At 41.8% G+C, this 26986-nt stretch overlaps 1 protein-coding gene across 2 annotated transcripts in view; it reads left to right on the top strand.

Moving 5' to 3' along the window:
- The window catches only part of LOC102294278 (phospholipid-transporting ATPase ABCA1), a 184842-nt gene that overhangs the window by 78367 nt on the left and 79489 nt on the right, over positions 1 to 26986 (top strand). For both annotated transcript variants that reach the window (XM_042224376.1, XM_042224377.1), the window contains exons 23-32: positions 1768 to 1988; positions 2954 to 3029; positions 5747 to 5952; positions 8202 to 8250; positions 10305 to 10412; positions 10568 to 10591; positions 11142 to 11281; positions 15816 to 15943; positions 20713 to 20811; positions 21411 to 21600. In XM_042224376.1, coding sequence (XP_042080310.1) covers positions 1768 to 1988; positions 2954 to 3029; positions 5747 to 5952; positions 8202 to 8250; positions 10305 to 10412; positions 10568 to 10591; positions 11142 to 11281; positions 15816 to 15943; positions 20713 to 20811; positions 21411 to 21600 — 1241 coding nt within the window. The remainder of the gene's footprint in view (positions 1 to 1767; positions 1989 to 2953; positions 3030 to 5746; positions 5953 to 8201; positions 8251 to 10304; positions 10413 to 10567; positions 10592 to 11141; positions 11282 to 15815; positions 15944 to 20712; positions 20812 to 21410; positions 21601 to 26986) is intronic.

Genomic DNA, 26986 nt, shown 5'->3' with positions numbered 1-26986 from the left:
GGCCTCAGAAGTTCAAAGAAATTAAGACACACCACTCTGGCAGCTCACTTTTAAGCAGGTTTCTTTCATAACAATATTACACGTGTCAGGTTAAATGTTTTTTTTTTCAGCTTTAAAACATGGCAGGATCAAAAGTTACCCTGTGATACCGCTTTCATACAGACTGCAGAGACACGACCACGCTGTGACTTCATTATAGATCTAGCCCTTTTCTTCTGATTACCGGGGTACGTGATAATTAATATGTGTTATCTGATACAGCATGATGTGAAAGGATAAGAACACCTGTGAATAATCTTGCAATGCATGCTTTAGTTGTCAGTGCAATTGGGCTCAGTTTGACGCCTCTCGAATCAAAGGACTCGCAGAACAAAAGGGAGAGCTGGAATAAAATGTGGTCTCATAGAAACGCTCGAAAGTAGGCTTAGGGTGGCCTTTATCATCATTTTAATTTTGTCCCAGATTCACGCCCACGCACTCTTCTGGAGTTTGCTTTGTTGCCATGCGGATAAGCAAGAGTAAAAAAAGAGAAGAAGAAAAAAACACAGTGGGATCAACAATCCGGAGATAAGTGACTACCACGCAGATTGGGATGTTGGCTTGATTTGAACAGTTTTGATCCGTGGAATCCTTTCTTGTGCTGCTTACGCTTAATGATGACAGTTGTTGAAACAAACAAGGTCCAAATTGAAAAGAAATGGTTCAAACAGCTTTTTCTTTAATTAAAAAGAAAGCTTTGACTTGTTTTCTGCACATCATCTTCACACACGAGCGTGCACGACGTTGCTCGTCCCATTCAGGCGACGCCGTCCCAGCTAGGGCTGGGTATCGTCACTGATTTCTAGAATCGATTCGATCCACCATTCGATTCAATTCGATTTGAATCGGGGAAATTTTGCCTATATTATAATTCAGATCAGTACATTTACATATTTTTGTATCTATAAAAAGGAAGCTGACACTCGCAAGACTTTGTCAAATGTGTAATCACACCACAGCAGGTGCCTTTGTGTCACAGTAGCTGAAGATAAAACACAGAAAAACATGAAGGTGATTTTCCTGGCCTGGGAATTTATAAAAATATTCTGCAGTACATCAAAAACAAAAAAAAAACATTAATCAACATATGAACATTACCTCTGAAGTTACAGCGGTTTTATTAGAGACACAGCGTTTTGCATTTTGCATCATTTTAAAAAGTTTAAATTTGTTCAGAAGCCTATTGAACGGCAGAAATTAGGTTTTCTTTTCGGAAGTAAGTAAAAGGAAAAAAAAAAACAGCGGCCGACAGCCTGTAAACAACGACAGACTTGTGCGTAACAAGCAAGTGAATAATGCAGAAAACAGATTTTGGGGATAAACAGGAAACTGTTCTTGAAGTACAGAGAGAGAGAGAGCTGTGCATGAAGTGTGATTTTATCATGGTGGAAGCAAAACAGTAAAAGTCAGAGTGAATTCATGACGATGTTTATGTGAAGCTTAGTTTGGATCTTCTTTTGCTGCTGGTTCGGTCAATAATGTGTTTGTGTTTACGTCTTTGTGCAGAAGCTGCTCTCATTTACTGTTTTAAATGTTTGGTGGTTGTCGAAATTTTGTGACGTTTCACCTGAGATTCTGGAATTTCGGGCAAAATACATTTATATAAAAAAATCGATTCAAGATTTTAATGAATCGATATCACGTTATCCAAGCCAGAATCGATTTTAATCGATGAATCGATTATTAAAACCCACCCCTAGTCCCAGCCTCTCTCTGTTCCCCCTGCAGGCCGCACCATCATTCTGTCCACGCACCACATGGACGAGGCAGACATCTTAGGTGATCGCATTGCCATCATCTCCCACGGCAAGATGCGTTGCTGCGGCTCCTCCATCTTCCTGAAGAAATGCTTCGGCAGCGGCTACTACCTCACTCTGGTCAGAGACGGGAGCGGAAAGATGACAGCTCAGCGTAACGGCATCATCGGTCAGGCCAAAGGGGGGAAGAAAGTAAGCGCGCTTTAGGTCTTCAAACTTACTCAGAGGAAACTTACTTTAGCAGTGTTTTGATTGATAATTGTGATAATCTGCTCACACGGTGAGTGAGGCCACTTTTTTAAGGCCTTAGAGGACTTTAGATCTTTACAATCTTATTATTTAATTTAATGTTAAATCCTGCAAAATAAGGATTTTCAGCAGCAAGCACTTTGGCACAGCAGTAACCTCTTTCTCATCTGTTATTGACCAGCCTCTGACTTTCCAGAGTGCTCTCTTTCTCCTTTTACCACCCTCCCCCCCCATAATGATCTGTATTTAGTCTGCCCCAGCATGAGAATTGGCATGCGCCTACGTGCTGGATGATACTAATTGTCGCGGGGGAGAGGGGTGCTTCTCGCGTTCGCTCGCCAATGGTGCCTCGCACGCTTAGTTTTAATCAATTGGAGCAAATGAACAAGATGCACCGGTGCCAGCAGGGCGAGAGCGATTACCATTTGTCTGCCGAGTCTTCGAGGTGAGCGAAGCCATTTGTTTAAGAGAAAGAAACAAACGTGGAAACACCTTCGTGGGCGAGGTAGCGATTCAGCCCTCCTCCTTGTCCCCTGGATGTCAATTTGGTAATTAATAGGGAGAGTTTGCAATTACACACCTTTAACTGCTAAAAAAAAAAAAAGTTTAATTGCCCCGATCTCATTTCCTTGTGATTGAACTCCATAAAGAGAAGCAGCCTTTTAAAAATGTTTAACCTTTTTTTGTGCGCATGTCTTTGGCTGAACGACGGTGGCTTCATATTCCATTACAGGCTGACAGCATTATCTGTTGACGCATGCATGCGGCTTTATTTAGAGCAATTAAATAGAAACTTGTGGATGCCCGTCATTTGATTAATGCAAGACAGGAGTTGTCAGCGAGGCACTGTTCATCATTCTAAGAGGTAAGGCCTGATAAGGCCTTTCTAATCCAATTCTGATTAACAGGAGACAGACTGTCCTTTGAGCAGCAGCCCAGATGAAGGATTTGGCAGCCAAAGCTGGAGCAACTCTGATCCATCAGGTACCAACTATCTCCGTTTACTGTCTGTCATGTATTATGATTATTACCTTGTAAAACAGATGTTGCATGAACATTTTTATATAGTTCCTTTATATAGTTTTTAAAAACACACACAATTTTCAATGTGCGGTTTATTGGAGCGCACGCCAGTTCATCCTTTCTGAACCAGGAGCAAATAAAATCAACTCGTCGTTACCAAACTAACAGATAAAACATTAAAGTATCTCCCCTCAAGATGGTTTTGAGATGTGCTGCTAGAGGGCACAAATAAAGTGATGAATTCATGTGGCGATAGTAGGATTTTTAGGATAAGAGAGATTAGAAATCTTTGAAACGCTGAAGTGTACTTTGACTAAAACGTCTTGCATGGTGTGAGAGGTTTCTGGTGATTTAACGCTGATCTTGATCTCTTGCAGCGGTAGCGAGTTGTGCGTCTTGTTAGCTGAACTCCAAAGCAGTGCTGATTGTCAACAGCCAGTGACACATTACTCACCTGTTCTCGTAAAGCGTTAAGCCGGAGCGTTCAGTGGCAGCGGGGCCAACTTGCCTGTTTAGCTCTTAGATCCACTCTTCACTTCACTTACTGCGTGTTTAAGATCTTTTCAGTTTTAATCTGCAAGCAGCGATTAAGAAGTTTCACAACTCAGTTTTAAAGAAGCACTCGATTTGATTTTTGCCCATTCTCCTCACTCCCTGAAAGTCCCATTCTGTTTGCACACGAGGATCTACTGAGCTTAAATTTAAGCGAAGAGGAAAAATCTGCTTTGGTGTCAATCTCATCTGACCAGGCCGAGTCTGAGGCCCAGACGACAAACAGAAGAAGAGGTGAAGGTGATGCGTTGTGCTGCGATAGTGACGAGGAGCATGTTCGATTCAGGATTTTGACTTTCACAGGCTTTGTGTACCTCGGTTTCAGTTATACATTTATATTTGCTCTGCTAGTTTATTACCCAGACTGTTCTGTAATAGTAAAATATAACGTTTTCATTAATTCACAGAAAATGTCATTTTTTTTCCTGTGGACTCACTGTAAAAAAACTACAAACATAAAAAAGAAACCAGATAGTTGTGTAACTGATGGCGGGAAAACAGGAATATTTATATAATTTAATCCATTATTATTATTATTTATCATTAGTTTAGGTGTAGTATGAATGGCAGTTCGGGCTTTATCAATAAGAAAAGCTGTGAAACTTATGAAAATACATTTAAAAGTTAAAAATCTATAAACTCCTTCGTATTATCTAAAGATGTACAGTGAGCTCGTTTAGAGTCTTTTTTGGGCTGATTCTGGCCCCCGGACCTTATGTTTGACACCCCAGATTTACAGTGGGCGGTATATGGAGTTTTTCCTGGCGATGTGACTTTTTTACTGCTTTATTTTCTGTTTGTATTTTCTTGTTACTTTATATCTATATTTGCCCGTTTGACACGAAACAGTCAACCCCGCGGCGTCAGGTTGTCGCTGTAGTTCCACTGTAACGTCCTGACACTTCTCGGGCGTCTCGTTTGGTGGCAATGATCTGGTCTCATCAAACAACAGCTCCACTGCGTGAGGGCACGGATATTTGGCAACACAATCATTGCTCACGGCACAACCTACTCACCAAATTGCCCCTCTATCATTTTTTCGTCTTCCCCGAAGAAGTGTGGCATGCGCACAAGAACACAAGAGGACATAATGGGATTTTTAGGTTGGGACCTATAAATAGCAGCGGCACTGAAATCAGCACAGAGATGTACAAGAAGATGATGTTGAAGGGAAAAATGGGCAAATTAAAATTGGACAGGGTTTCTGTTTTGATGTAGCATTTTCTTGAGCCGGGTCGGGGAACGTGCTCCACGTGTAGTTCCTTTTCTCCAGCTGCTATTTTTCTTATAATGTTCTGCTTTATACATGATATTCTATCATTTGCTTGACACAAGTTTTGACTATGTTAAATATAGAAATGTTGAGAAACTGCAGAAATAGAGCGGATTAGTGCCCAACCAAATCTTCTGCTGGTTATTTGATTTGTTTTGATCATTCTCGGGCCTTGATCGCGTAAACAAAAGGTGCCCAATGCAAGTCATGATCAGAAGCAAACTCTAGAGCAGGCTCCAGGTTATTATGCATGGAAATAAAATCAGAATCAAACCTGCTGCTTCCTTTAAAAGGATTATATTTAAGACTGCTGATATAAGTCAGAAAATCCCATGAAATAAAATCACATTTCCTCAAGTGACAGCTCATTTCTCTTTATTGACAGACACAGGCAAGAAGAGCAAAACATACTTACAATTTCTTAAATATTTTCTACTGGTGTGAGCCAGAGCCATTTACTTCTTCATAAAGGACCAGTGGTTGTTGAGCTGCAGTAATTATATATGAGAGGCTTTGGATCAATAATGGATGTGGTGCATTCTGCAACACTGTCTGCATAGATTCTCACTATAGAGATGGGTTCAGAATGGATGAGATGGGAGAATAAGGTCCACTGATCTGCTACAGTGCTTTTAAATGTCACCTCATCAGGTGTGTTGTGATTGCAATATGTTGCACGGCGGTTTTTAAAGGATTTCACTGGTGAAGTTTCTCTGTGCGAACGCTGAGTTTGAAAGATGCTGTTGTTTAAATATTATACGTCTCCGCAGCCCTCAGTGCCGGCGGTTCAGCTTCAGCTCTTTCCCCGTCTTTAGAAGTTGTTTTGGCATAATTTTTGTGACTTTCCATCCAGCAAATTTGTCAGCAGTGGGTCAGCTTGTGCAAAGACACGTCCCTGAGGCAATCTTCCTGGAAAGCATCGGTCAGGAGATCACCTACATCCTGCCCTACGGAGGAGCTAAAGATGGGACCTTTGGCACGCTCTTCCGAGAGCTCGACCGAGCCATGGCCGACCTTGGCCTCACCAGCTATGGCATCTCGGACACCACCCTGGAGGAGGTAATCTAAACATGGGACTGACGGCCTTGTGCATATGTGTCATTTTTATAAATTCACTTTGCATCATATTTTTCTATTTAAAATCTCCTTACTAATTTCATAGCAAATTGGAAATATGATGACTTTATTTTGCTAGGAAGGTACAGGCACTGAAAAACAGCAAAACCAGTTTGACTAAGAGTTCAGACTGTGTGGTCACACCTTTCTAGCTTGTTAGAATTTCAAGCTTTTATTGTCATGTCTTCAGAAAAGTACCGGCTGAAATTCAGCCCCAAACCACGACAGAGCCTCCACCGTGTTTTACAGACGGGTGTAGTCACTCACTGTTGTCTCGCCTGACCTCGATGTACAGATTTTGGATTCATCACTCCGTCAGACTGATTGTAATTTAGCATATTTGAGCCTTTTCTTCTCGTTTCCCTTCTTAACATCCACTCTCCCACTTAGACCATTTCTGATGAGGCTTCAGATGGATCAACTGAAGGGTCAGAGGCCAGTTTTTTAAGAATTTGTTTTTATTAGGAGCCCTGCGACAGACTGGCTACCTGTCCAGGCTGTACCTTGCCTCTCGCGCTAAAATAGCTGGGATAGGCTCCAGCCTATGGATGGATGGACTTTGTAAGGCTTCTTTTGTCCTCTGTTTTTGAGGACATACGGTTTCCCCATCAAACTGTGTTATCTTTAGTATTTTCTCATAGATTGCACTAAATAAATTTTTGCAAATGATGTTTTTGTGACAGAAAAAAGAAACAGCACTGGCTCATCCATTGAGTTATGCCTGAATGATTCATAGGTCAGTGTCAAGAGCATCAAGAAACCAAACATTCCTCTGAAAATGTTCAGGTACAAGGACAGGACGGAAAGTGAGCGAAATAGCAGCCGGTGTTCAAAGAGGAACTTTAAACCTTGAAAGCAAAATATAAAGAAAAGAGTGGTGGCTCAAGACTTCTGCACAGTACCGTAGTAGAACTTTTTTTGTCTTTTTCTTCTCAGTGATAATGGAAAAAAAATGATTTGCAGACTTTTTGTAAATCTCACCCAAAACAAGTAAACACTATAATAAACCAACCTTTTTACGTTTTAGCCAATAACCTGAGCTGAGGGTCTATTATTCACTCTTTCCTTCAGATCCTGTTAGTGATTTCTCTTTCTTCTACTAAGACGCCGTTAATGATGAAAACCATATCTAATTTTAGAGCAAACAAATTCGTAGTGATTGATAAATTTTGGATGAACGTGCTCAATGTGGTTTTAACCAGACCAGCACTGGTCTGCTTTCTAAAATTCTCCAGCGCGGTTTGATCGCCTTTAGATTTTCCTCACATATTGTCCTGCTCCCTTCCTCGTTTTCACGTCATACACTTTTTTCAAAACCATGACTCACCATCATGATATAAGAAAAAAAAAATAAAAGACTTTCTCTTTGAACTAATATGTAAGCGTCATGTTGTAGATTGCAAATCAATGTTCCCCAGAAGCACTGACCCATAAACAAATGACTCAAGCAGCATGTTTGCCACGCAGGCCCGTCTTGGATCATAAAGCCGAGTGACTCTTCCCTAATGCTCTTCATGTAAGGCCGACATGCATTAAACACTCACGGCCTGCGGGCGATGTGAATAATTCCTTTTGAATTCCCACAATTCAGCCACACCATGGTTATTTCATCCATCCATGTTTTCTTTTGAAGTCCAAACGCTCTGAAACACGCAGTTATTCGCTACGTGTGAAAATAAAACAGGAACTGACAAGGCATTGGCGTTAATAAAGTAACGCATAAAAATAATATAGCTTTTCATACTGCTTTATGATGTCAGAGCTTGTATTTGGCACCCCCTGAATAAAATAATGCAACACATCAAATAACATTCAGTCTCCCAGCAGCGTGCCTTTTGAGAGGTCAAATGATGAAACGTAGCCTAACTCGTACACCCAAAAATGCTCACAAATAGGGAGAGTTATTTATTTCGCTGTGTAACCTGGATTCATAAATAAAGTCAAGGAGGGCGCTTCGCTCAGAAACTCCACTCGGCAGGTGTTCAAGTAAAGGTTGTGATCTGTGGATGCACATCTGTGATGTGATTCTGAACAGAAACCTTAGAGCGAGCACTCCAACATATGTAGAGGTTTATTTGTTAAGCATATTTTTGATTTGTTTATTAGAAAATAAATAGCCACACAGTCGCTCAGTTAATGCTCCACAACTGCAGTATATAGATAATGTGCCTAATATGTTCTGTTCTTTACAGATATTCCTTAAAGTGGCGGAAGACACCGGAGTGGATGCAGATATACAACGTAAGTGGACCAATAAACACCACACTGTGCTATCATTATGATGTAGACACATCAACAAACTATAAATGTATGATTGTCAGTGTTAATGGGTTAGAAAATTTCTGTCAAATAAACAAAATACATTTCTGTGAGGGGCGCTTGATTGTTATTCCATCTGTAGTGATATATATTTAGTAGAGTGGCTTTGCTCAGGGCCTCTCCACTCGTCTACATGAATGTGGAAGGCCTGAAGGTGTGGAGAGCACAAGTGTCACATTCAGTGTGTATGGGATTGCTTTTTGGAAATGGCGTGAATAGTATGAAACGGAGGAGCTGAGTGGGTTGCAAAGCAGCTTGCAGAAGCAGCAGCAGCAGCTCTGCAGTCTTTCTAGGCCCAACTTTAATGGCCTCATATGAGATTTGCAAACAGGTTGCCTGAAGTGAGGCTGTGGTTAATGCGTACACCCACCTTGCCCCAAATACATCAAATATGGCTGCTGTTTGAAAACTAGTGGCATCTCACAGACACCCACAGGGTGTTTTTTGGTGTGACTGTGATACCAAACTAGATTGTGGCAATAGTGAGATGGAGCTTACTACCAACTTGGCACGTATGGATGCTTGCAAAGCAACCAGTGAGTGAAAGGAGGAGTAAAAATACTGCAACTGCTACCTTTTAGCCTCCTGGTAGTTTGACCTGTGGTATGGATGTGAACAACCTAGGTCACCTCATTGAGTTATCGCATTCACAAGATTTAGAGAAAACTTGCCCTTCTACCTTCTACGTGAGGTCGAGGTCACTAAGATTCAAACCTATATGAGAGTTTTTTGTGGATGTCCGTGTGGTATGAATTTGAAAATCCTACGTCGACTTCACAAACTTGGATTTCCACTCCACTGCAGTGGGAGGCGACGACAATACCCCATCGACCTTTTATGGCTAATGGGGTAAAAAGCATTTGAGAATGAAATGAAGCCGTATACAAACTCCAAACAAGGACACAACCCTCAGTCTCCTTGATGTCAAAGCTCTCAGCCAAATCTTCAACTTCCAAATGTGGACTTTAAAGACGACCCTTGGAGTCAAGGCCCCGACACCCAGGGGTATCATTTACACCAGCAACATGTAACAGGACTGGCAGGACTGCCTGGAGATGAGAACGACCCCTGAATGTTATAAACAAATCAGCCGTTTGCAGAGTAATTCCACTTCAAGCTTTTAACATCTTTTGATGACACAACAATTTTTATGCCATCGCTAAAGGAAGTTTTTGACACTGACTCAGCAGGAAAATAAATAAACTCATCAAATATAAAGCAGCAAGCTTTACTTATACAAATGCAGAATATGGTTGCCACATAAGGCACGTCTGCATTGCCTTCAGCTTTTATTAGCGATGCTGCTTAATAACTAGCCATTTGGTTGAATTACGTAGACCCATTTAGGTAGCTGTAAAAGCAGTTTGCCAATCAGAACCTGGCATTTGAAGCAGATCCTGGCTCCAAAAAGGCCATTTGATTTTGGTGTCCATCCTCTAGATGCATTAATCAAAATGAACTAAAACCAACAAAGCAGCCTAAAGCAGGATTTAATTACTGCGTGTAAAGGTCTCAGAAATCAGCACGACTGCATTAATGACGATGAACTAAGCGCACGTTCACTGGCTTCTCAGGCCACGAGTCACTTTTATAGCAGTACTTGCAAAAGATGACTCAGATGTAGGTAGAAGTTATTTTCCTTGGTTTGGGTTCGTCTGCTGCAGTAGAGAAGGACGACTGAAATAAAAAAGACACGGCGCTTTCCAGCTCTGCTTTCATGTGTCACTGATTGACCTCAATGGGTAAATCTCCCGTTCCCATCTTTTCACAGTTTTTGTTTGCAGCCATTGCCGAGCAACCTCACTTATCGGCCTAATCTCAAAAAATCGGATTTCCTCGTGTTCCTGAAACACCTGGGTTTGTGCTTTTGCAGGGAATAATATGGCGTCTTGCAGTACAGGTTGCTGTTCTTATTGTTATTTATAACCCTAAATTGGGTCAGGCCATAACAACATATCTTATTTGTATTCCCACAGCGACAAAGGAGCTGTTTGTGAGAGACAGCAAAAGAAGGTCCCGCGAAGCCAAGAGGAACAGCATTGCCAGCGTCCACTCAAAAACTGAGCAAACCACCGGGAAGAGTGGCAAGTCCTTCAAATTTATCACAGATTTTTTTTTTTTAAATTAGGCAAACATAGATTTATTAGCAATATTTTAAATTTATGAGTTTTAAAAGCTCATTAAATGAACTGCACTTCCTGTTTAAATCTTGGTCTTTTTTTTTTTGTTTCTCATCTAGAAAAGTTCACAAGTAAAGTTGAAGGTAAATACTCTGTTTTGTCCTCAATGGTTTGATCTTTACAACTGTTATTTTTTTCACACCACATCCTTTGTTCCTCAGTTATTAATTTGATTTCGTTTGGCTTCAGTTTGATTGTTTCCCCTCAGGTGAGACAGCATAATACCAAGAAAAACTCACTTTCAAGCAGGCTTCCCTTTCACTACACATTATCTCACCTGTCTTTCACCCCTTAAATGTGTGCCTTGCATCACAAAACTGGCCTTTGATTCAAGCTTTTTTGTAAATTTTCACAGTGAATCCTGTAAAGAAAAGAAAAGTGCTTCTTAATAATGAAAATATATCAAACAAAAGGTGTCCACGGCCTGTGTTTGTCAGTGTTTTCCTTTTGAGTCAGGCCCAGATACATGAAATGAGTAAAATTGCCACTTTGAGGAATGAGCTAGTGCTGCTGGCCAGTTTAACACTTAAGTTATATTTGATCAGCCCATTAGTGGTGCTGAAAAGCATTCTCAGCAGATCTTTTACATAGGCATAGATGATAAATAATGCTGAAGGTGAACGTCTATTCCAGACATAAGGAAGAGCCCCAGTGACAGCGGGAGGGGATCCGCGGTCATCACCGGATGGAAGCTGATCAGACAGCAGTTCCTGGCGCTCTTTATTAAGCGCTTCCACCACGCCCGAAGGAGCCGCAAAGGACTCATTGCCCAGGTAATGGCCTCAGTCTGTCATATTGATGGATTGAAGGGTTATGCTAGTAGGGTTGCATGGGAGGATCAAGGTAGGATTGCGCAAAATACATGTTAGCTTTCAAAATCAGTTAATGGCATATGTGATAGAGTGAGCTCATTTAAAACCTGGATGGAAGACTCATCCATCTTGATGGAGTCAATAGTTACGGGGTTTAAAATGTTGGGAGAGAAATCGAAACTGACGGCAGAATATGAGCGTTGAAAGATGTGAACGGCGGCGTCCAGGATGATGTAGCGTCGTGTCAGTAAAGTGCACGTCCGATGATCATCTCTATCTCCCCGACGGCACACGTGGGTGTACCAAAAGCACGCCCAGAGGACAAAAGTCAGGCTGCGATTGGTGCGGTGGAGGAGGTTTGAGTGTTTGGATCCAATCAGTCAGTTTCTGTAACTGGAAAAGAAAATGTCAATATCTGAGTCCAGGTATATATTTTTCAGTCTCAGCGTCGCACTTTGAAAGAACAGCACGTCTGCAGGCGGGAAGCCGTGAATCCGTTTGTGTGCTGGCTTCAGTTAGCGCCATCAGTTTCACCTGATCGCCCTGATTGGCACCAGAAAGCCAAAGTGACACCCATGATTTGTTTTTCCTTCATTCCACCGCGTGCTAATCATGTGCTTTCATTAGCCACGTATTAAATGCAATCGCATAACAATTACAGAGACGACAGATTGCCGTTAGCTTATTAAGTGTATGTCTATGTTATTTTGCTCCTCATAAACATAATTTCAGAAGTCAAAACCAATAAGCAGACGTAATTTAAACAAGTCAAAACCAATTTCAGTAAACAGCAGTTTTCCAGGTACTTCATTGATTATTTTCTCAACTTGTAAAAAGCGTGTTCTGACCTAAAGTGTGCTTGCGCTCACACGCGCGCACAAACTCCTAGCGTACGTAGACGTCGTGCCGTTGCATCATATGTGACAGCAGCCGTTGTGGGGAACTAACCGTAGCTGAAAACTAAAGAGTGCAGCTCATCCTTTCCTGTGTGAGAGGAAGGAGGAGAGAGGAGGAGAGCGAGCAGTGTTTCACCTTTGCGAGGTGCGGGCTCTTCTTGTAATTTGCTGCAGTACCAGCCCCCCATTAGTCACTGTCAATCTCGGACGTCCCTCTTTAGTGGGGACGCAGAGCAGGAATAGAAGGATAAGTGTGTGAATGCGGATGTACAAGGGAGCACATTGTCTGCAAGGGCACACCTGCTGGGAGACTGAATGCTCTTCCTCTTTATTCATTTGGTTAAAGGGTTTCTTCCCCCCACCCCCACCCCCCCACCCCCGCCCCGTCATGTCAACAGCTCCCATTGTCAGCAGATATGATTGTGTAGTGAGGTAATCTGCTCCAATACAAATGGTTAGGGGAATATAAAAGAGATTGCGGTGAGAAACACAAAAGGAGTGATTTATGGGGCTGGAAGTTGGGGACGGGTGAGTCTTGGCAGTGTCAGAATCGGGCAGAGGCGGTTATTGGTTATGTTGTGGCGCCGAGGACTTGAAGGCTTCTCGTGTTTGGGGCTCACTCTCAACTGAACTGACTGCAACTCCCCATTTAAGCACTAACAGGAAAATAGTTGATAAAGTATTTATTTGTTCAGTTTAACTGTGTTTTTCTTTTTGTTTAAAGTTGTGGATATCAACTTTTATTAGCAATAACAAGCACTTTAGTGGGCTAATCTTATACTGGGGCTTGAGCTTGGTGCAGTTCATACCCTTTATTTAATGTTCTTCTGATTGGCTGCCCCTCTGAAACAGAAGGCTTGAAGAGTATGGAGGTGCTCACAGCTAGAGCTATGGGCCTATGTATTTCACATGGACACGCAAGTAGAAAAACAACAGTCTAAAACTGCACATTTACAGCAGCACAAAGCTTTCAGTCCACAAAGATTACATGTAAATACACTGATTTACATCATCTGACGCTTCAGCCATGTGTTAATATGAATATCCACCACTGTTTATGTGTATATAGACTCACTGGCTTTATTAAGTGCATCTGTTCAGCTGCTTGTTGATGCAACACTAATATTAAGCCGATCACATGGCAGCAACTCAGGACGTTTAGGCATGCAGACGTGTTTAAGCCGACCTTCTGAAGTTCAAACTCAACTTTAGAAGGAGGTGATTTGAGTGACTTTGAAGGTGGCGTGGTCGTTGTTGGTGCCAAACGGACTGGTCTGAGCACGAAACCATCTCTGGAGTTTACAGAGAATGTTCTGAAAAAGAGAAAATGTCTAGTGAGCTGCGGATCCATGGGAGAAAATGCCTCGTTGATGCCGGAGGTCAGAAGAAAAATCAGACTGATTTAAACCGAGCAGTCAATGAAACAGCCGCTTGTTACAACCAAGGTATGCAGAAGAGCATCTCTGAGCCTTTAAGCAGATGGCTACAGCAGCAGAAGACCACACAATGGGTGACACTAATGTCAACTAAGAACAGAAAACTGAGGCTACAGTTTACACGGGCTCACCAAACTTGAACAATAGAAGGCGGGAAAGACGCTCTATCTGCTTTTGATTAATAACAATGCGAGATAAATAAATAAACACAAAAGCATGGATCCATTCTGTCTTGTATCAATGGTTTAGGTGCCGATCTTCTGACGGATACTTCCAGCAGGTAAAGCCTAACCATCTCCATCTGGATTCCCCAACATGACAATGAGTTCACTGCACTCACAGTCGCCAGCTCTCCCTCCAACAGAGCACCTTTGGGATGCCTTGAAACGTGAGAGTGACATCACAGATTTGCAGCAACTGTGCGACGCTTTCATGTCAACGTGGACCAAAATCTCTGAGGAGTGTTTCCAGCACCTTGTTGAATGTTCACCAAATGTCTAACCCTGTCCTAGCAAGGTGTACCTAAAGTTACCGTATACCATGGAAAACAAGGAAAAACATAATATCCCTCTTTAAGACTGCAGAAAAATATTCAATGAGCTGCTATTATCCACTTTAATGCAAGCTGTGGCATTAAATTTATTATTCACCGGTGTAATTGGATTGACACGAATGGTTGTTTTGTAATGAGGCTTTTGACTTTGCTGCAAAAAGAAAAACACACACACACCACAACACAACACATCTTATTCATGTTGTGTTTTTACCCATTTTGCATATAATCCCATCCTCTACTTTAAATCCCCTCCAAACTTGAGAATGCGATAAACTCATGCATTGTTCATGTGAGTGCTTTGGCTTTGTGAGCATAATGACTTCTCCCTGTTTTTTTGCCGATTTCTCTCAATGGAAGAAGTGCCAGCTGTCACCTGCAATTACTGCCGAGAGAGGGAGGGAGAGCGAGGGAGCAACAGAACAAGAATAGTTCCTTCTCTCTGCGGTCTGCCATTAAGCTTTTCAGTCTCATTGCTGCTCTTTATCTTCCCTCCAAGCACATTTCCGTGGCCATGGCTCCATGTAGTAAATTCAGGATTTCAATTGTAGCATCTTGAATTGGCCTTGCAAATTGCATGCCCTGCAATTAATCAAGTGTGTGCAAACCTCCCCTTTGCTGCCGAGCGCACCCCGACCTATGAATGATTAAACAGTAAAGATATCTCGCACTCCCCCCCCCACACACAGACCTTTTTGTCAGCTCTAACAATATAATGAAAAGCAAATTACATGATGAAGAAAAGAGGATTTGGAGGGTGGTGGGTGGGGGGTAGTATTGTTGCAGCGTCTGTTTTTTTTTTTTTTTTTAAACACACACACACACACACACACACACACACTCAAGACAAGAGAATTGCGAGAAACTAATTACATCAGAGTGGCCAGATGATGGTGGCAGTGTTGGAAGTGTTTAATCAAACTCATAAAGCATGGAGAAGTGCCCAAACAAGTTGGCGGGGAGCATATTAATGTGTACACATTATTGCGTCGGTGCCCCGCCGCTGTAGATCGCATCAGTCCGGACCGCGCCACGTGGAATGCAATAACAGCGCGGCGGCTCGGTGGAGACGCGGCGGTGAAATCGATCTCTCGTCGACCGTTCCGAGTGCATAAAACGCGCGCGTGGGTCGCACGTGCAGGGATCCTAAAACGATGCATAATAATGATTGTTTGTGTTTGTTTAAAAGGAATGTGGCTCCGACTCCGTCCACCCGCTGCGTGCTGTGACGTTATATTGGCGATAAAACGAATCCAACTCGCTTCCTGCATCTGTGCAGGAACTGTGCAGCACATCCATGATTAAATGGAACTTCAAGGCTTTAAAATTTAAAAAAAAAAAGGAAGCATGAAGGATTTGTGTTTCTGATTTTGCTCGAGAAACTTTGGCGAGTCGTAAAACTGTTTCAGTTTCGTTACTTTCTCCTTTTTTTTATCTGCTGCAATTATTTCCCTAGACTTCAGCGAAATCTGTTTTAATTGATTTCTGTTACATTTTGCTTCAAAAGAGTAACATAAATGTCTGGGGCAGAGCAGAAACTGTTAAAAGGAAAAAAAAGAAAGTTGTTTTTTTTCTTTTTTTGACTGTTAAATTTGTCACCATCCTCCTAGGTGGTCTTGCCTGCTTTTTTTGTCTGCCTCTCTCTGATCTTCTCCCTCATCGTCCCGCCGTTCACCGAATTTCCACCCCTGGAGCTGCAGCCCTGGATGTATGGCCTGCCTCAAACCACCTTCTATAGGTAACGTGTTTAAGATGTAGTAATGATTTGTGGTTTTTCTTCAGGTATCAGTTAAAATGGCATTTTAATCGAGTTCACCCCAGATTCTAATTTAGATTTGAGCCTTAACAACAACCTGTGATGTATTTTAGATTTTTTTAAGTTTAGGAGATACTGCTGCTGAATGATGTCATACAACAGTAACATCAGTAAGGTTATTGCAGTTTCATGAAACCGAATCAACGTGATTTTCACAGCGAAGGAATCTTCTAACAAATGATCTGTACTGTTATCAGAGGCAGATGGGGTCTGAATAATTTAAGGGAGCAGTGGGTAGTTGTAATAGCAGACATGGTTGAGTAGATAAACAACACACTCTGCAACTGTGTAGGAAAGTTCAACTTCAAAGATGGAAAAATCAAAGCGCAAAAAATACAAAAATGTTACAGAAACGGGCCTCGCCGTTTCATTTCTGAGAGATGATCTCGCCGAGGACGTCGATCTGGACACCGCCCGTCCTCGGCTGCCGTTCAGCGTCATTGCAAATAAATGGCAAAGCTTGTGACAAGGCCCGGCTCCAGTGGACTTTGAAAGCACTTCAGGAGGCGCGTGCGGCGCGCTGATATGCACCACTGTAAATCACTCCATCTAATATTGCTGTTTTGGTGTTGTTACCACAGCGCCCATTGTAAGCGCATCGTGTAAATGGACTGGTGCTTATATAGAGCTTCTCCTCTAATTGAGCTCTCAAAGCACATTTCATTACAAGCCCCATTCACCAAATCACACACACACAGATCCATACGGTGCTTGCTCTATGGCCCCAGCACCTGGACTGAGCCGGGCGACTCGGGTTAGATGGCCTCTAATAACTCCTGAGCCACAGCCGCCCACAGTGATGTCACAGCTTTGCAACTTTGGGGAAGGAGGATGGAAAATAATTGCAGAAATATTTTTGGAAGTCAGGTGAGGTGAAAAGTAAATGTTGCCTTTGGACTTAATTTACCATTTTTTTGTCTTTTATTATTATTATTCTCTCCACTTTACAGCTTTTCTTTTGTTAATTTTAGGCAACAGCAATACTTAAATTATGGAACAACCCATGCTTTTAAATAGATTTGTTAGAAAAGCCTGAAGGCGTACTGAAGTATTTCTCCAATTTTCTTTTCCCCCCCCGCCCGAGCCTCAAGGATGTTAATGATGGTGATGAGCTGGTATGGATTTTATAGTTAAATACCTCCACGTTCACACCAGTAAAGTCAAAATTGCTGTAACATGACCCTTTCGATGTAACAACGTGAGTGCTGCAACAATTTAATCAACATTTGCAGCTTCTGTCAAGGCCAGCGAACTACTCGTAATTCATCCCGCGCTCCTGTGACGAAGAGGTGTTTGTTAGTTATTCAGCCTACAGGTGTTTCATTTCCCACTGAGGCACTTTGAGGAAATTCGCTCAGAGGATATCGAGGCATAATAGGTAATAAGTGTTGCCTCGTGAGAAAGTGGCTCGTTCAAGACAGAAACAAAGCTGTTGGTCGGAGTGAAGATATGATGTAATATAGAGCCTGCATTCTAGTCATCTGGATCATAAACTTTAGATTTTAGTTCTGTTTTATTTCCGTTACCACTAACTGAAACATTTTAATGCTCTTTTGCAGCAGAATTTTATGGTTGCTTTCATAACACTTTATGTAATTACAAATGACACTTCCTGCAGATTCAGTTTACATGACTTACTTTACCCTCCTGCATCAGTTTACTCCGCTACGTTTTGTGCTGCTATGAAGTATACGCACGTCTTTCTTTAGACCACAGTTTTGATATCACATGCTCGACAGGTTAAATATATAAACAGGCATTTTTTTTTCTTTTTGATGATTTCTGATCATCATCACCCTGGACAGACAGCTGTGAGGAGAAACAGCTAACCCTTTTTCTAGTTTTCATGCGACCTGTCCAGGATGTACCCAAGTGGATAGATGGATGGAGTCACCAGAGTCTTCCTAAAACTTAAAACTGACGGCATTGTTAGCAGCAGCCCTAGAACTTGTCACCGCACTGAGAGCTGCTAATAAGTCATTTAAAAAGTCTTTTAAAATGTACAGTGAGGTTTTAGGTGATTCTCACATACACGAAAGGCCATTTAAAAAATGCAACTGAACCATTGCCTTTGCCAAAATGCAGTGCTGTCTCTCTCCGTGGTGCTGAAACAGACCTAAGTGTGAGCCTCGCTCTGTCCGTGGTGCTAATTCATTCAAGTCTCTTTCCACAGTGCTGAAATCCAAAACATGCTGTATAAAATAAAAAACAAAAACAAAACATGATTTAGATGTGAAGTGACTTGATTATTTTTAAATATAGGCTCATTTAAAATTTTAATAGTTGGGACATTTGCTCTGTGGACCAACAGTTTTTTTTTTTTTCTATTCTGTGTCGTCACGTGGCCTTCATTTGACTTTCTGCAGTTATCTTCAGTTCATCTATGCTGTGTCATTTTGACTAGATAAACTCTTCATTAGTTCCGCTGTTTCTGTGTGTATGCACAAGTCTTCGTTTTACAACCGTCCAATAGTTTTATTATCTTTAATAACATGGTAACCCAGCCATTGTTAATAGCAAAACAGATGGCTGCACATAATCCATTTTTACAATCAGACCACTTCAATCGCGCTCGCTGGTGGCCAAGAAAATGACCGCGTGACCTTCACGGAGACGCCTCTAAATGAGACAATGAACACTGTATTAATCCAAACGGTTGGCCGGGCTGTGGCTACAGCTGGCAGGAAGCCATCGCTGTGGTCTCTATGAAACACTGTGTTTTAACTCCCACAGTACCCTTAAGATAAAGGGCAGCGTGTGTGTGGTTAGTAATGAGAACAGGACTGGAATCTGAAGACTGTTTAACTGAGACCGGGCTTAGATATGTACAGGACACTGGGATAATAATGAAAGGCTTCGAGGAGCCCGTACTGTACACAGAATCTCGATCAGGCTCATATCGGCTCGTGCTTGCACTGAGCTCGGGCTATAGACATAATCGCTTTACAGTCGATAATGTTTAAATAAGTGATGTCAAAGAAGTTTTGACTCTCTGGCCGAAAAACGGAGTTGGTAAACTCTGAGATTTTTCTCTCATTCTCAGTTAAGATAACTCCAGCAGCACTGAGCATTGCTATTGAGCGTTTCAACACATCGAATCCTCGAGGCAGCGTGTTTCATTTCTTCTCAGGAGTTCTTGAATGTAAAGATTTGTTTGGCATTAATGGTCACTCCAATCTTCTCTTCTTTGTCAATATGGAAAATGAATTAGACGGCACTCTAAATGTCCCAATCAAGTGCTGCAGGAGACGATAGACAGGACTTCTAAAACAAATATCTATAGAACCTCAGATACTGGTTTTTCTGATTGAACTAGCTCTGAAGTTTCACTTGATTTAACAGATTTATAACAGTCATGTTGTTTTGGACCTTATAAAAGGTCTTAAAAGTTACATAATGTTACTGCTCTTTAGTCTTTTATATATATAAACTGATGTATATACATACACAGAACTATTAACAATAAATTATTATTAATTATGACATACAAAAACTAATGTAATGGTTGTATCTCATGCCTAAACAAAACAAATCCCAGATGCCTGGGACTGTCTGGGAGTTTCATTTTGGCAATACACTGGTGGAACGTGTGTGATGATGATAGCTAAGACTCCCTGCTTCCAGCTCTTTACTCTGTGGAAGTGGGAAGATGCTCATATAACAAGAAATACCTTGAGAATACACAACTGGCGATTAGACTGCCAGCTATAGAGTCAGGAGCTTGGTCTCAAAGTAGAGTTGCTACTCCTCCACACTGAATGAAGCCAGTTGAGGTGGTTTGGGTATCAGATCAGGGCGTCTTCTGGACAACTCCTAGGTCTAGGTGAAGTTTTTCTGGCATGTCATACTAGGAGGGGGCCTTAAGGCAGGGGTGTCCAACTCCAGGCCTCGAGGGCAGGTGTCCTGCAGGGTTCAGATATCACCCTGGTCAGCACACCTGAATCAAATGATTAGTTCATCACCAGGCCTCTGGAGAACTTCAAGACATGTTGAGGAGGTAATCTAACCATTTAAGTCAGCTTGCTGGATCAAGGACGCATCTAAAACCTGCAGGACACCGACCCTCGAGGCCTGGAGTTGGACACCCCTGCCTTAGGGTAGACCCACAACATGCTTAGACCACTGCCGCCATGACCTGGACAGGATAAGAGTCAGAAAAAGGATGGATGGATGGACACCGACATGACTTTAAGCTGGTGAATTAACACTTCCCCTGCTAGAGTAAAAGTGTTGACCCATCCTTCATGATTTGTACTTTGCTTCCAAAAAGTCGGGTTTTAAAGAATTTTGTCTTCACTGACCTCTAAATCACACAAGCATTAAAAAAACATCAGCCTGTCACAAAAACACTGTTTATTTCTGAATGTGTTGCCTTATAACGAGCAGATTTTCAGTCGTGATTTGTGCACAGTTTGGCCTAAAAGGGACATTAAAACAGTCTTTAAATTTTACTTTACCCGTAGACACCCTGTTCTCACGTTTCCCATTATGCAGCGATTCTGCCACAACAGGCCATTGTCCAAGTTCATTCTCTTTCATAATGCCTATTTAATTCTTGTTTGTCTGTTTTATTGACATTGTGACAGACTGGCTGGCGCTCATGGATTAAATTGCTATGTGGACCTTCTGTGAGAGATTAAACTGAAATATTTAATGAGGAATTTTTCATTATTTTATGTTGAATTTTACAGCAACGATGGGCCAGGAAATACGGAGGTGTCCCAGGTGGTGGAAAGCTTGTTGAACAAGCCTGGCTTTGGGACACGCTGCATGAAAGGAGACCCTATACCGTAAGTAGGCTGGGTATACACGAGTCGCAAATTAAGAATCCAGCCAAACATCAAAACCAAATGATACTGACAGAGTCTGAATCTTTGCAAGCTGTGTATGTTTGGCGAGTTGTTATGCATGCGTGTATCAGCCTCTTTCCGACAAATCCAGCAGCAGGCATGGAGCTAGGAAAAAAAATGCTTGGCAGGATTTTGAAAACCAATTTGTAAAAACAAATTTGATCAATAAATAATGAGCTTTCTCTGCAGTCTTGATCAGGATAAGCTGAATAATGAATACCTGTTTAAACCTATGAGATGGAAATATTAAAGCGTTCGGAGTCCTCGGAAGTTCTTGTTTACGGCAGCCGCTCTGAATGGCCTGTTGTGCATGCATTATTAAAACACAAACTGTAATCTTTTAATTAAGTGGTTATTTTCCAGGAGTCTTAAAAATACAAAGCTGTATTAAAACGATGATAAAGCTTTGCTACTGTTATGATTTATCCCCCAAACACCAGCAGTGTTTAAGAAAAAGTGGAAATAAGGTATATAGTGATGGATGTAGGTGACAGGGGTGATCGGTTGCCGGTGAAATATTCATGCTCATTTTCCTGCAGGAATCTACCTTGTTCCTCCACGGGGTCTGATTGGTTCACTCCCTCCGTGGATCAGTCAGTCGCTGACATCTTTCTGAATGGAAACTGGAGCATGTCTAACCCCTCCCCCGGCTGCGAGTGCGGCACTCCTAAACGGACAATGATGTTGCCCGACTGCCCGCCCGGCGCGGGCGGCCTCCCTCCGCCACAGGTTAGTGTCCGACTCCGGAAATCGTGTCTCTCTGTGGTGCAGTGGGTGGATCGGTCCGTACTGTATGTGAATTTATAGATTTATGAGATCGATCATGTGCAACAGTGAATGTGTCAGTATCTCTCTGAGGTCTGTTGAGCGAGACATGGAGCCGCTGCCTATTCAGGGGCCACTGTACCCAGCTGGATGTGTAGCGTTCTTTCCCCCTTTTTGGTAAAATGCATACATTTACTGAATGTGTGTCATGGAGGGATAAGCTGCAGTAAGAGAGCGGAGTGGTCTAAATGTAAAAAAATAAAAAATAACTCAGTGACACAACAGTACAATAAAAATGCTTATCATGGAAGCTTTTGGCTTGCAGTCTGAAAGTCCCAGTCAGCATCATTTTGATTTGAGAACGTAAAGGTACTTACTAACAAGGAATTTGCATTGCATTGCAAAATGTAAATCAGCCTTTTGTGCTGCTTCCCTTTTTGTGAACTAGCGAGCATGCATGAAAATGGGACCAAAATTGATTCTACTGAAAACATACCGACTTGGCCATTGCAAGTGATTCAGCTTGTTCCACACACCTGTTAAAATTCTCTTTAAATAAACCCATAGTGTGTCCTTTCAGATATACCCCAACTTTGCTACCTTGTAGAGTCCCTTAGGACATTTCATAGCATGCAGTTCCCAAATAGAATCTGCAAAGGAACTCACCTTTTCTGCTCAAACTCCAAAGTCCTGAGCACTTTGGCTCTACACGTCAATCCGGTCGTTAAGTGATGACGCGACGAATCCTACTTCCGGGCCTAAAGTAGTCTGCGTTTAATATGGCTTTTGTGTTGTTAACATGTTTAATGTTTTGTATTTTCTTCTAGTTAATCTCAAAAAGCTCCTAAAACAGTCAGTGATCACTGTTGACCTCCCTCGGCTTTTATTACCGCTAATCATTTATTTAAGCTCAGTTTTTAAAACCTTAGGATGTAACTACAGCCCAGCCCATGCAGCAGTATATGAATGACTAACCTCGTATTGTGGATGGATTATCTCAGTTGTTCTCCTGGCTGAAGTTTGGTCCTTTTACAGCATCCTGCCATGCGATTACATTTGTTCCTGACCACCGAGAACACTCACGTTAACTTTTATCCAGTGGGAAAAAAGTTAGCTTGTTTATATTATGCTAACATAGCTGTGTCGCTAGCGGTCACGTAGCACATCATTATATACCAGCTAGCCCAACTTCAGTAACCCTACAAACGTCACTGCTGTTTAGTTTTCTGTCTTCATTTATGTTGGAAGTGATAACAGAGCTGTACGTTTTAATTTGTTTCCAAAACCCTGCAGTCAGGACATGCTATATTGTATTTAGATAGAAGCTAGCGAGCTAACTTCCTGCTAACTTCTAACTCCGTTAAATGTCATAAATTCCGTTTTCATGGATGCCTGGATGTTAAACTCAATTGTTACACCTGGTAGAGCAGAACGCTGATCATTTTATTAAAGATGAAAGACTTTAGACAGTTTTTCAACTCTCAGTAATGCCATAGTGATCATTTGATATATGGACCTGCAGCGCAGTTTAGACCCAGACACGGCTAGTGACGTCAGACTGAACAACCGGATAGCAATACTCTATGGACCATAACTTTAACACTACACATGGCAGCTGGGGCAAATGTTGCATGGACCTGACCTGAAGGGGTTTGATCCAGGCTGGGATCGATTGACAAGTTAGAGACACAGCATCATTGTCTACCAGCTGCCACCTGCTGACTGAACCAATCACGGCACAGAGTGAAAGCGGTGTCTCATTTGGAGCTAAATGATTTGCACTGCTGTCTCCCAATGATAATGAGAAATCTAAGCTTGACAGAGAATGGCTGGAGAAGCTGTCACTGCACTCCAATGTCATTTTTATTAGAGATGGCTTTGTCTGTTTGCTCAGGCTTTGTGGCATGTGCCTGCATTTTAAGAGATTAGAATTTGAATGGCTCATGGCTAACCCCGGCTAAATCTGCCAATATTTTCTTCCTCTTGGAGACTTATGACGGTTGAGAATTTGTTTGTAGTAGTTTACCCTAGATAGAGGGTGGAAATGAGCAGGGGAGTGTTGATTGCTAATGCCTGAGGTTTGGCTTTGAAGTATTACAATTAGAGAAGCTAATTCACAGTTTTACATTTGGATCTTTATTTCTAGACGTGGAGGTCTGTGCTGATTAGTCCTGCAAGGCTGAGTGTCTGCATATTGTTATTATTTTTTTAATTTCTCCCGGTTTTGCATGGGCTTGCGTTGACAATGACATGCTACTTCTGGATGCTGGATAATACTTTGGTGAGTGGGCAGCCCAGTAATTACTGTTTTTCCCCTGGAGGTTTGAAGGTAAGCCAGCAGATACCAACTTCCCATGGCATCTACGTTGATCGTGACATCAGATTTTTTATTCTACAATTTTCAAACACTGTTGATCAAAATGTCTTTAACGCAAACACCAGAAATAACTCATGTTGGTGAGCTAGCTCAGGTAGCCTCACAGGTTTCTTCCTGTTAAAAGGGAGTTTTTCCTTCCCGCTGTCACCAAAGCACTTGTTTTGATAGATTATTTGATTGTTGGGGTTTTCTCTGTTTTCTTTGTGTGATAATGGAGTCTTTACCACTCAATATAAAACACTTAGGGAAGTTTTGTTGTGATTTGTTGCTATATAAATAACATTTAGTTGAATTGAAGTGAACTGAGAGAAACAAAACAGTAAATTTCCTCAGTGAGGTTTAAGGTGTCAACTTCTGTGGGTTAGGTTTTAAACAGCAATTGCAATATCAGTTTTTCAAAGCACTTATAGCCTTGGTTCAGTGATGAGAAAAATTACAATACTAATTGAGGCACATGAACTGAAATGGTTTAATTTGATAATTGCTGTGACATTTCCTCTTAAGCCTTTGATGCATTTGGAGACGTCATATTGGAAGTGCTAAGAGACCGTGGTTAAAAAAAGGGTAAAACTGCAAAGTCGATAACCTCCAACAAGCACGACATTAAATGATATTCTCTAAAACTACTGGGCTCATTTGCCGCTCATTTATTCCCCTACCTTATTCCTTTCACTCCCCCTATATACAGCACCACTCTGCAATCAGCGCACTTTCACACTCTGCATTGATCTGTAGTTCTTTGTTGAACTTGTGAGTCTCGCCGTGTGCTCCTTTCCACGACACGGCCCTCCAGGGCCATTTAAAAGGAGCACCTGTCCACGAATCATGCTAAAGGATGATCGCTGAGACAGTAAAACAAGAGTAGTGCCCTTTGTGTAACCTTTTCCCATCCCTGATGTTCCGTCTTAGCTCATGACAGCACTGTCAGGAGTCCCCCATTTGTTGAGGCGTTATTCTTGTCTTTGTATCCTCCCGATAGCCCCGCTAAGCTATGAAGGGCTTTCTTTCCCAAGCCTAATTTTTCATTTTTGCTCTTTTCCCCTTATCTCCATGTGCTTCTCAATTTTCAAACAACCCCTGTCCTTTTTCTTGCTCCTACTTTGGTGCTTAACTGAATTTCTACTTTATCGTGTCGTACTGTAAGTGGCTGGTCATTTTAGTACACTTAGCCACAGTAAAAAGACCATTTGTGAAGGCCAGTTTTGGCCTGCATCTTGTTAAATTCACTTGTGTCATTTCTCATTTATTTATAAAATCGAATTTGTTCCAATCCAGGTCCTGTAAATGGACTTTACTTTTTCCACAGAAACAACCTTGAGGATTTTAAGTTTTTATTGTACAATCTGCCACTAAAATTATTTTAAAGTTAGGATGAGAATAGAGCAGATGGAGAAGTAAAGATAGTGGAGAATTGGACAACGATAGAAAAGAGGAACCCATTAGATGTGCATCCCTCTAGCACAGTAGCACCACCAATGGCACAAATGACACAAAGGCCTGTAATTTCCAGATGTCCAAATTGTACGACTATACTTATCCGGTTGTTCAGTCTGACATCACTAGCCGTGTCTGGGCCTAAACTCCGCTGCAGGTCCATATATCAAACGATCACTATGACATTACTGAGAGTTGAAAAACTGTCTAAAGTCTTTCATCTTTAATAAAATGATCAGCGTTCTGCTCTACCAGGTGTAACAATTGAGTTTAACATCCAGGCATCCATGAAAACGGAATTTATGACATTTAACGGAGTTAGAAGTTAGCAGGGAGTTAGCTCGCTAGCTTCTATCTAAATACAATATAGCATGTCCTGACTGCAGGGTTTTGGAAACAAATTAAAACATACAGCTCTGTTATCACTTCCAGCATAAATGAAGACAGAAAACTAAACAGCAGTGACGTTTGTAGGGTTACTGAAGTTGGGCTAGCTGCTATATAATGATGTGCTACGTGACCGCTAGCGACACAGCTATGTTAGCATAATATAAACAAGATAACTTTTTTTCCACTGATAAAAGTTAACGTGAGTGTTCTCGGTGGTCAGGAACAAATGTAATCGCATGGCAGGATGCTGTAAAAGGACCAAACTTCAGCCAGGAGAACAACTGAGATAATCCATCCACAATACGAGGTTAGTCATTCATATACTGCTGCATGGGCTGGGCTGTAGTTACATCCTAAGGTTTTAAAAACTGAGCTTAAATAAATGATTAGCGGTAATAAAAGCCGAGGGAGGTCAACAGTGATCACTGACTGTTTTAGGAGCTTTTTGAGATTAAATAGAAGAAAATACAAAACATTAAACATGTTAACAACACAAAAGCCATATTAAACGCAGACTACTTTAGACCCGGAAGTAGGATTCGTCACGTCATCACTTAACGACCGGATAAACCAGCCATGGCTGTGTCATGGAAAAGAAATTGCAAGAGGAAGTTTAAAAAAAATCTGACTTTGAGAGTCACAAACATGAGAAATCAGGAATTGCAGAACAAACCACAGTAGCAGTAATCACAGTGGCCAAACTAATCGACACCAAGGACATCCTAAAAAACATACAAGCAGGTGCCTCACACTCAGGCATAAGGGCATTCTGCAGAAAGTGAAATTACTTTGAGTTCACACAGCATGAAGGACACGGCGTATACAGACAGAAGATTAGACTTCGCTAAACATCATGAAAAGCAGTCTGATTAGTATTGGGAGCACATTCTTTGGCCAGATGAAACCGTGATAAATTAGTGCAATGATGTGGTTCGCATGCTTTCACCTGGCCGGGACTTAGCGCAGCGAAATGCAAAATCCTGAAGTAAATCACAGAGATCGGTGTGTGGCGATAACTAGCTGAGTGCAAAACAAGCGCAGAGACTGTGGGGTGCATTCATCAGCCTCGTCCCCTGAAAAAAGCAGCTCCCACTCAATCAACGATCTTTGCAGACTTCACTTAGACACGCGTGATTCTCCTCACATTGC

Source organism: Haplochromis burtoni, unplaced genomic scaffold (assembly GCF_018398535.1).
Source record: "Haplochromis burtoni strain Fernald_Lab_line unplaced genomic scaffold, NCSU_Asbu1 Contig_136, whole genome shotgun sequence".
NCBI classification, from domain to species: Eukaryota; Metazoa; Chordata; class Actinopteri; order Cichliformes; family Cichlidae; genus Haplochromis; species Haplochromis burtoni.
Note: the sequence above shows the minus strand (reverse complement) of the source record. Positions and strands in the feature narration are given on the sequence as shown.